This window comes from Eschrichtius robustus, chromosome 3, assembly GCF_028021215.1.
Source record: "Eschrichtius robustus isolate mEscRob2 chromosome 3, mEscRob2.pri, whole genome shotgun sequence".
In the NCBI taxonomy this organism is placed as follows: Eukaryota; Metazoa; Chordata; class Mammalia; order Artiodactyla; family Eschrichtiidae; genus Eschrichtius; species Eschrichtius robustus.
This window is the reverse complement of record NC_090826.1, coordinates 155634788-155646299: the sequence shown is the minus strand read 5'-3', so window position 1 is coordinate 155646299 and position 11512 is coordinate 155634788. Positions and strand designations below refer to the sequence as shown.

General features: G+C 35.7%; 1 protein-coding gene across 9 annotated transcripts in view; it reads right to left on the bottom strand.

Moving 5' to 3' along the window:
• Positions 1-11512, bottom strand: part of MDM4 (MDM4 regulator of p53) — a 41618-nt gene that overhangs the window by 9053 nt on the left and 21053 nt on the right. For 3 of the 9 annotated variants that reach the window (XM_068541555.1, XM_068541556.1, XM_068541557.1), the window contains exons 5-10: positions 11006-11061; positions 7317-7384; positions 6540-6639; positions 3681-3841; positions 2231-2380; positions 672-752 (exon numbers count right to left, since the gene is read on the bottom strand). In XM_068541555.1, the coding sequence (XP_068397656.1) occupies positions 672-752; positions 2231-2380; positions 3681-3841; positions 6540-6639; positions 7317-7384; positions 11006-11061 (616 nt within the window). Of the gene's footprint in view, positions 1-671; positions 753-2230; positions 2381-3680; positions 3842-6539; positions 7512-8087; positions 9259-11005; positions 11062-11512 lie in introns of those variants that run through there. The other 6 variants (XM_068541559.1, XM_068541561.1, XM_068541562.1 and 3 more) reach the window with 6 other exon arrangements.

The following is an 11512-nucleotide window of genomic DNA, read 5'->3' as shown; positions in this document are numbered from 1 at the left end:
TGTAAAATCCCCTCCTTATCCTTCCCCCACCACCCTTCTTCCCAAAGTGAGTTAGCTGAGGGAAGTACTAAAAGGGAAATGGGGAACTAGCATGAAAAGAGAAAAAAGCAAGGTATACATTTGAGTCTAAACCTGAGTTGCCAATTGGTGACAAATCCACACCTGTTATCTAACAGCTTAATACTCAATATTCATTTATCAGCCCTCCATTAATAGAAACCTGTGTGGAAATTAAGCCATTTTCCATTTGTTTCTATTTAAGAAAGCACTGAAAGTATTATACTTGACCAAGAATTTTAGATAGCTTATAGGCCTATCTTTGGGATTACAGAGAGGTGTTTAGTGGGAAAAGCAGTACAGGACTATTTTGAATAACTGTGTATCCACTGCATAATGTCCAAAGAGTTTTGAAAGCAGGGAGAAAGGCACACAGAGAGGCATTTAAGTCATCCCTTTTCAAGGCAGGGAGAGGATTAGATCAACTCATCCCCTTCTCTTCTCAAATTCCAATAAAAATCTAATAAGATGTAAAGAAACCAATACCTCTTAACACCTAGGAAAGGTAGATAGAAATGGGGGATATGGCATTCTTCAACACAAGTGAACTGCTGGAACATTAACATCTGAAGACGTGGGTGGTGTAAAACAGCTCTTTTACTAGAAACTCATACCTCAGAGGTAACTTCTATATCAGTATCATCACTTATGGACTTAGAGTCCTCAAGGTCATCATTTTTTCCCACTTCAGTCACCTGAGAAAGCAAAGACATCTCATTAGCAAGGTTTACCTATTTTAGATGAGGTCATTACCTGAGAGCAAAAAAGAAGAGCTTCAGTTTAAAACTCACATTCTTCTCCCAACACTAGCACTTAAAAAAGGAGACAGCTTATATATGAGACATGATTCTGTACATACCTAGTTGACATTTCAGTAGAATAAAGCACCCAGAGGGGTTACCAAATATCTTTGGCATTCAGAAGAGAGAGGGTTCCCAAATTTATGCATTTAAATAAACAATATCAGAGTATGAATTACTAAATGGGGAAATTTTTTATCTTGAGAATCTACGTAGGCATTCACAAGAATAAAACAGGATTACATGAGAAAATGGAAGTAAAAAGCACCATATAAAATGAGAAAATTACATGTGAAGAATGAAAACAAAGTACATTTTACTTTTCATATTCAAAAGTAAAACTAGTTATGTGATACTCTTGACTGTCCTATAAAAACATGCCCATGGACCAGGAAAAAAAGTCAAGAAATGTGGGAAGTGTCTTTTTAAATTTTAAAATTTAAAATTCTAAAAATTAAAATCCCAGTTTTGTGATCCAATGAATGGAATAAAACCAATTATGACAGAATTATGAACCACTGTATAGCAACTTTCTCACAAAAGTTCAAGTATTTTAAGTCCCATCTCTCTCTACAGAAGTTTCCAATGTCACCTCTGTCTTCATTCTAATCACTTGTACTCCCTCCTAATGCTACCAAAAAATAACTAGCTCAACAAAGACCAAGCATCTACCTGCCTCCCACAAACATACCAGGATATCCTTCAGGGACCCAAATTACTATGAAAAGCCTTTAAATTAAAAGAATGACCCAATTTAGTTCTGGTTTTTGCAGTATTTATTCAATGGATATTTACTGTGAATCTCATCTGAGTCAGCACTGGATCTGCTGCCCAATATTTTTTGAGACTTAAGCATGTGCCTGTATGACTCTTCATCTTGGTGTGCTTACACCATGTGTATTATGAATTCAAACTCCCTTCCTTCCTCCTATTTAAACTCTAAAATATGTAGGAAGAGCTCATCTGTCTAGTTCCATTTAGGTATAAAACAGGTATGGAAACTATTGAGAAGTCTAAGAAATAAAGATTTTTTTTGCCCTACAGGATGTTGTGGCCATTTAGAACTTTGCCTTGTTAGCAAAGCAAGGTCTCCAGAAGAAAAAACTCTACAATGAGAGATTAGACAAGCAGGAAAAGGGTAGCTTATTGCTTCTAACAAACTAGGAGCTTTACCCATGAAGTCCTATCCTATTTTTAAGACAGGCTTGGTTAACTTAATGTAAATCTTGAAACTGGATATAGGAAAAGTATTAAAAGGGGGATTATATGAGTCATTTGTTCTACAAAGCAGCATAGGGTCAGGTCACCAGATCTGAAAAGATTATACTATATGCATGTAAATCCAATCAATGTGAAATTTTTCCACAACATACCTTTTTGTCTCTCACCTTCCCTACTTCTTCACTTGTTTGTTCAGGATCAGTAGCTTCAACTTTTATTCCAACACCAAACTGCTCTGATACTGACTCATTCAAAAACCACAGGTCATCTGTGGTGTCTGAAACAATGGCAGTACCTATATCCTAATATAAAGAAAACAAACATGAGTTTTTGTAGTCAGAGGTTTATTAGAGATGTTGAACCCAAGTAAGTGAAGCCAAAACTCAATGTCCTCACACATCTCCAAAGAACGCCTAGCCTTTCTTCTACAGATATGTATTCATTCAACAAATATCTACTTGACACCTACTATGTATAAACTAATGGGTGGATATAAGAGCACCTAGCAAGGAATTTTCTATTTTAACAGTAAATCAGGCATTAACACCAGAGAAATAGCACTAAAGTGCTTAAAAGCTAAAAACTGGTAGCTGCTCAATTAAATAGAATCTATCCCCTACACTCTGTTCTGAGGACCTAGAAAACTTTTATTAATTGTGACATATTCTTTCCTGTAATAGTCAATGATGTTTATCAAAGAAATATGAGAAATACTGATGGTAACTCAAACCTTCTGTCCTCTTTCTGAACTCTTTTTTTTTTTATTTTGAGGTGAAGTTGGTATATAACACTTCTTTCTTAATTCTTAAACAACTTTAAATATAATTTTCTTTCTACATTCATCAACGGACATTTTATGACGTGTTTTTTCTACAATATTCATAAGAGACAACTTATTATTTTTCCATTATTATACGTCCATTCATTTACTGAACAAATACTCACTAATTGCCTATTATGTGTCAGATACTGCCTATTGCTTCTATCTAGGCAACAGAATAGAGTGGTCAATAGTACAAAAGCTCTGGACCTGTATTTCAACGGGGTCAAACAGACAACAGACACATGAAATAAAATAATAGTTTTACAAAGTGAGAAGTGCAATGGAGAATATAAAAGAGCAGAATGGTGATAGCTTGAATTAGGCTGTGACAGTGGAAGTAATAAAAAGTGGATAGTTAGATTTCAGGTATGTTTTAGAAAAAGAGTTGATAACCTGAATGTGGTATATGAGAGAGAAAGAAACCAATGATATCCCTTGATACTTGGCTGGAATAACTGGGTGGAAGGCAGACTTATGAAAAAGGAAACGCTGAATAGGAGTGTTGGTTTAAAAAAAAAAAATCAAGAGTTCTGTTTTGAACATGTTAAACATCAGATCATCTAAGTGTTGAGTAGGCAGCTGGATATGGAAGCTGGGCACGGAGAAGAGAGGTCAGTACTGAAGATACAGATTTGGGCAACACGTGCATAGAGATGGTACTTAAAAGTCATAGCACTGAATGGGAATTCTTAGAGGATGTAATGTATGGTTCAAGAGTAACCAAGAATGTTACTCTTCCAAAAGAAAAAAAAAGGTTCCTCTTCAGATGTGAAATTCACCTGATTTGTCTGTAAATCAGTTGAGCCATTACTTCTAGGTGTATAGTTATTTCTCAAGTTTCCTAAAAACCACCAAGGCAAGCCAGCTACATCCCACTCCTCAAACCCGAGGTCCAGTCTTGACGTCTCATCTTGGGTTAAATTTGCTACCAAGTCTTCATCTACAAAAGTCAAATGAAAAGGATGGTAACTATGTACACAACACTTAAGAATCAAGACTCTCTTTATAATACTTACAATCTCTTGTGTAAGACAGGTAAAAAGAAATTCCTCTTCCCAGTAAGAAAGAATCAGAAATCAAATACCTGTCTCAGTTGCAGAGCCCAAATCTCCTTCCTCCCCTTTTAGGCTTCATTAGCAAGTAATGACACTAGAGATCATTCATCAAGGAATATAAACTCTGAAAGCATTCAAACAATGACATTGTTCTATCAATAAAAGGATTTCTAAATGGTCATTTATTGGCATTTTAAACATCCCTACCACTGTAATAACTAAAGAATGACTTGCTCCAGTACATGATACCTGACAATGGCTTGATTCAGTGGACTGCAAATGATGATGGCATAGTGGCCCAACCCTTGAGATAGAAACAAGGTGGTACAGACCATAATGGGCAATCACAAGGTTGCCAAGGGAGTCTCATTGGTACCACATATTTTTGGACATTTCTCAAAAATTCATATGTTTTAATAGGTAACAACCACTATGAAACATTGAACTCTAGGCTGTCCAAATAAATATATACATATGTCCTTTCTGGATCAATAGGCTCTTTTAGAGTTAAGATATCTAAAATCTAGAAATATTGCAAATCCAAAACATATTAAGGGCCCACATGTTCTCAATAAAAGATCTCGTGTTATACATCTAGATGAAATTCAAGGGAGTTACAAACATAAGTTTGTTGCTACCACGTGAAATTCTTTTCCTTCTTTCCCATGTCCAATCTTTTTCGTCGTGCTTTACTCTTTTCCTACTTTCTTACTCTCCTCTACCTCTTCCCAATGCCCTAGGCATGCCAAAGGCAACCAAAGGTGTTTAAATGTGCTAAGACACATACGGTTGAAAAAATGTCTGCAATAAATGGATCCCTGCCAAAACGAAAGGTTACCCTCTCTACTTACAAATTATGTTGTTCTTGCCTATTAAAAGGCATACCTGTGCTCAGGGGAAACTTCAACTATCTTTTACTTACTCATTGCTGAAATTATGAGAAACCTAATTCCTGAGAGGGTGCCACATTAAAGTTATCTTCAACTATTCAAGCTCTATAACTTCTCAGGAAGGGAATGAAAAGAGGCCATTCTTTCCACATATAAAATTCTGTCCTTTCTACATGTACACCTCCCTGAAAATACTAAGCTATTTCTTCTCAAAATTTACATCACAAACTTCATAGAGTCTCTTGAATTGGCTGTTCTTATATTCTAAACAGCCTTTTGAGTAGAAAATAAGCCAGGACCTGTATTTAAAGAAACAAAATTACACATTTAATACCATACAGACTGGAATAAGCTCCAACATAACTAGATAGCCCAAAATTCAGTTTATATTCAAATGCAAATTGAAGAAGACAATCGAGCATGATAAACAGATTAAATTTTAATTTAATCATTTAAAATAATTTCAGCAGCATAATTTTCTGGGATGTTACTAGAGGTCTAACCTGCCAATTTTGCAAGTGTGAGTCAGATACCTATACTAAAACCATCATGCCATAAAATATCTTTGAGGAATTTATGATTTTACATTATCTTTGCAGGAAAATTTTTAGGAAATGCTTTATAAAGTAGGGTTTGGGGAAAACTTCCAAAATGTTGATCAACTCACTTAACCTGACCATACTATATCTAATATGAATGGCAAAGATCTAATGACTACCATCCAAGGGCAAAGGAGGTACTAGGCTTCTTATGTCTCATTCTTGGCTGTGAGATATTAAGTATATTTTACCATCTTTGCAAACTTCAAAAAATCTATGAAAATTAGCCTTTGCCTCAAGCAGACAAATAAAAATAAAAATTCTAACCAGATCAAATGTATAATAGGGATGCCAAGATTTAAAAGGCCAAGGCAGCTGAGTTACCAGGTAGCAAACTGATAAATGTGTGGCTATCTTCTGTTAGCATGCTAGCTAAAGGAAGGGTCTTGCTCCATCCAGTCAACACATGTTGCTAAAAAAGAACTACCACCTTCTTCAAAGTTAACAGTGGTGACTAGGGTAAAAAAAAAAAAAAGGTTTTCGGAAAAGAATGAAAAATAAGTATGACATATGCCCCCACTACTTCACATACAAAGAGACAGCATTATTATTTTTTGAGTTCTCTGTAACCGTCTTAATTACTGCTAGTGCTTAATACGGATAGATGTCATTTCTAAAAGTCAACACTGGGACTTCCCCGGTGGTCCAGTGGTTAAGAATCTGCCTTGCAACGCAGGGGATGCCAGTTCGACCCCTGGTGGGGGAACTAAGATCCCAAATGCCAAGGGGCAACTAAGCCTGTGCGCCGCAACTACTAAGCCCACGTGCCACAACTACAAAGCCCACGCGCTCTGGAGCCTGCGCGCCACAACTACTGAACCTGCGCACTCTGGAGCTCGTGCACCACAACTAGAGAGCTCGCGTGCCGCAACTAATAAGCCTGTGCACCACAACTAGAGAGAAGCCTGCGCACCGCAACAAAGAGCCCACACGCCGCAATGAAAGATCCCGTGTGCTGCAACTAAGACCCAATGCAGCCAATAAATAAATAAATAAACATTAATAAAAAATAAAAGTCACCACCAAAAAAAGAAAGAGAGAGAGAAACAGAGAGAAAAAAAGAAAGGTCTACATAGCCTTAATCCAAAACTTACCTTCTCTAGAATTTCTGCATTTATGCTGTGAGGTAGGCAGTGTGGGAATATTGCCTTCTTCAGTTCTTTTCCTGGAATTGGAACTTTCCTCTACACTTTGCTGAAAAGAAGGGAAAGGTGTCTCTCAGTGCAGTAGAAATGACTGTGACCAGGGGATGTAGCAGTTCCATTCTGGCTCACCAGTTAGTGTGCGACACAATGGGTTACGCACAAGAAAGGAAAACTCTGGAGTTCACAACAGTCATCAAATAAAGGCAACCTCTCCTCAACCCACTGTGGGGAAAAAAATCTGCACAAAAGGCCAAAATCTACTGTTAAAAACAGGCATCAATATAAAGCCTCTAGCCTACACAAAATTAGGCATAATTCAGAAAAAAAAAAACGTATACATAACGTTTTCCCAGGTTTGGGGAAGCTTTAAGAGATGGCCTGACCTGAACTTAATTGCAACAAGCCTGTTAAAATTTAATAAAGCAATTTCCTCAGACACCTACATACCTACACCATCACACACACAGGCACACACAAACCCTAAGAAAATGCAACTGGAAGAACTGAAGATCAGAAGTGCTACATCCCAAGGAAAGATTCAGAGACTGGAACTCTGTTATGGGCAGAACAGAGAAGGTTCACTCTGTCCCTAGTCTGTGAACTCCCAAGAACCTTTCTTGTTAAATTCTTACCGCATTCAGGGAAAGGTCTTGGGAGTCCAAGATCATAGGTACAGAGAAGGGGCCACTCTGTACAACAAAAGAAGTCACCATGTGGTGATTTTACCTTCAGTTGGTCTTGACTTGGAATATCCATACTGTGATCCTGTGCGAGAGCGAGAGTCTGAGCAGCATCTGGATAGCAAGTAAAACAAAAGGAAAACCTTCCCTGGTAATAACCATTCTTTCCACACCAAAAGGACCTCAGCAAACAACCCTGGAGCCAGGTTTGGTCTCTAAAGATGATTCTGACTGGCCAAGTCTTTCATCCAAAAGGAAAGGAAAAATGAAAACTAATAAAAATGACATAGATCAAGAGAGGCTATATTCAAAATATGTTACCAAAATACAATCTGAAGAAAAATCAAAAATGACTAAAAAATGTTGTTCCATAGCACGCTTTCAAATTCAATACAGAAAGTGATTCCAAGCACAGAATAATGGAGAGTATTTTATCATCTATTCCTATAGGTGTATTTCCAAATTTGCCTAACTAGTTAACAATAAGAAAAAAAATTTGGCTTTTTAATTTAATTTTTATTTTCAAGTGTTAAAGCTATACAGTATTATGAAATCTAAAAATCTGGGATCTTTCCCACTTGCTTTATGACACAATAGCATCCTCATGCATTCTAAGTGTCAATGATGATTTCACAGTTTAAATTCCCATCACCTGAATATAGATTAGTTTTTTTAATCAACCAGTCTTATTTTTCCCAGTTTCTATAAACATTTCCTAGGAAGGAAGAAGAAGTAGATAAAGTTTTTCTCAAGACCAATAAAAAGAAGCAAAGGAAAGAATAACCTGAGAGAATTTCTTAGATAGAGAAAAGTGTATTTCAAGGCCTTGAAAATTTTTCAAGCAAAAAGAAGATGAAAACTTAGCTACAGGAAAAAAAAGATGCAGAAAATTTAATAACCTGGATCACTCATTATATGAGGCTATTTGTAGCTATATGCACCCAAGTAAGTCTATCATGGATTGGGTTCATCAGCTACTATCAGGTCCAGAAATAAGACACTTATGGAAAATGCCATCCTCATCCAATAAAGACTGCCAGAGAAAGAATACAGATCCTACAACTGGTCTGACAATTGAGCTGTTTGGCACAAAGCAAACACTTTCAAAACTGTAATTATAAAAAGCATTATTTCTAGAAGCATTTTTATAGATAAAATGGAGATACTGAGAGTTTCTTTCAAGAGCCAGCATTTTCTGACCACAGCAATCTTTCAAGATCAATTAATATACAATGCAGTGAAGCATTTCTTTAATAAAGTAATTTGATTACTGTCATTTCTAGCTCTATATACTACCTTAGGTTAAAACTATTTGAAGCAAAAAGAAATTATCGGAGAAAACTATAACGTACAAGGAAATTTTAAAATAGATACAAAATTTGTCATATATATTTCATTTTATTAAAATACATGTGGAAATTTGGAGAAATGATTTATAAAGAACCACCTTCATTTCTTCAATCGTCAAAATAAAAGGTTTATCTCATTTGCAAAGGTATAAGATAGTTGATATGGAAGGTGCTTTTCTCATCTGTCCTTTCAAATAAAACACATGCAACCCAATTTATGAAGATCAGCAGAGACGGCCAACCATAAGCACTAATGCAAGTTCAGGTCCAGAACAGACAACCAATCAAACTTACTTTGGGACAATTTCCCGGTTTTGATCACTACACTACGGTTATGTAAGATGTTACCATTTGGGCAATCTGGGTAAAGAGTATATGCAACTCTTTTTAATACCTTCATAACATTTTTTGTAAGTGAAATTATTTCAAAGTGATAAATTAAAGAACAAAGAAAATGTTTCAAAGATTTAATGTTCAGATTTTTTAAATGTGTTAAAATTAATTGGGGCAAATTCTGTTACAAGCAAGGGTTAAAGAGACATCAGAGTGTGGCACAAAGGAAAGAGCAAGGACTGGACAGTCACAAATATCTGCTCTATCCCTTATCAGTGGCATCTCATCTTGGACAAGTTACTCATTCTGTTAAAAAAAAAAAGAAAAAAAGACCTCAGTTTCTTCATCTCCAGACCTTCCTCACAGGGTTGTTATGAGGATAAATTGAAATGTTTGCTACAGAAATGTTCACTTTAATATATGGCATGTTAAATTCTGCTGAGGAAGTGCCAGAAAGAAAATGAGAGAGAGAAAAAGTGAAAATTATACCCACTCTAGATATTCAGAGAACATATCAATCAGAAAGCAAATTTTAGTGAAAGAATAGATAAGCAAATATAAAATTATCTGTGTATTTCAAGTCTGTAGTGACTCTCCCAGGAAAACCATACTATTTCACAAGTGACTGAATTTCAAAAAAAAAGCTGTATCATTTGCAAGGCCTTCTCTGTCAAACAGAAATTTACAGCTGGGTGAAGTGGGCAAATGGTTCAGTGAAACCAAGAGGCTTCAAAATTCACTGTAAGTTCAAACTCACATTTCAATATGAGAGCAAAATCTCTTTGCTCTCACTTTAAAGAGTAAATCTTTATTAGGAATGGATTTTTTTCAAACTATTTGTTTCAGTAAACTATTGAAAAATAGCCTATCTAAAGGGATTACAAACTTGGGCTTTCTTCAAAGGACAACGTTACCTAAAATCTAATTTGAAACTCACAAAATGGCTTCATGTAGGAATAGAGAAAGAAGAAAGTTTCACTATTTGGAAATGAGTGAGAGGGTTACATTTTAGTTGTATCCAGTTTATTCACTTATCTCTAACATACCATACTTCAGACCCCAAAGCAGCCAGTTTCCTGCACATAACTAATAAACTAAACTCAAAGGGCAGTATTTAAAAGATATAAAATCAAGCAAAAGGTTAGACAAATTGGCATTCAAATAACAGAAAGCTAAAACATTTAGGTGAAAAGTTCTTGGGGGGATCTTTATAAGATGGATCAGGGTGACACCACATAAGCCCACAAAATCTTAACATCACTGAAAGAGGGACAGGTAGACCTTACAGGGCTCTGATGTGATGCAACCCATGTATAAAGCACCACCTATGAAACTTTCTCAACAAAACATTTAACCTTGAATCTATCCAAGCACTATTTGTTTACCAAAAATAGAAGAGATAGAGAAACATGTTAAACAACATCACAAGGATACAATCTGCAAACTAGAATGTGGGCAATTCTACAAGACAAATGATCTATTTCTTCAACAAATAAATGACATAACAAAAGGAGGGTTAAGTTTTATAGATTAAAAATACTTAACAGACATATCAGCCAAATGCAAAGTGTGGACTTTGTTTGGATTCTGATTTGAATAAGCCAAATGTAAAAAGACATTTCTGAAATAATGGGTTAACCATGCATGAACTGGCTATTGGATAGTATTATGGAGTTACTGTTTATTTTGTTTATTATTATTAATTTTGGGGGGGTGTAATAATGGCATTGTAGTTATGTTTGAAGGAAAAAAGTCCTTATCTGTTAGAGATTTTTTAAAAGTCTGTGTAGATGAAGCAAATATGGCAAAACATCAACAATTACTACATCTAAGAGGCGGGCATTAATTATACTAATCTCTATTTTCACTATATTTGAAAATTTTCACAATGAAAAGTCAAATAACACAGTAGTAACATTGTGTGTGACAGGTATCCCTCCCAATCATGCCAAGACAGCATTCAATTTCCATCTTGATCCTCCTTGTTTTCCCATGATTTACCCCCTTGAACTCAAAATTGTGATAAAGACTGAAGAAATATAATGAGACATACCTGTAGTAGCAGTAGCTAAAGTGACAAGATTCTTTCTTAGCATATCATAGAGAGGGCTGTCAAAGAGATAAAATTAAAAATTAATCCCATGGTTTTCCATTAACATGGCATCTCCCAACATTCTCTGTAACATATGAAGAGGCAGAATTTTTTCCCCAGAATAGATTTTATTAAATTATTTAAGTATCAACATGTTAATACCCAAGCCCTTGTGTTACTCTGCCCCCATTTAAAAAAACTAATTTACGTTTTATTTCATAAGCTAACAGTAACCCAAGTGGGGAGATTTCCTTCAAGACTACTTCCTTCTAAGAATTAAGTTTTACATTTTATTGGGGAATGGAGGTGGGAGTCTTAGATGAAACAGTCATCACAAAACTATAGAGAGAAAGAGAACAATGACTTCTTAACTACTAATTAGCTTTTGACTGTGTAAGTTAATAACCATACATCCTGTGCAGCTGGAGAATGCCATGCAACAGGTCAAAATAGCTCTAATATGATTCT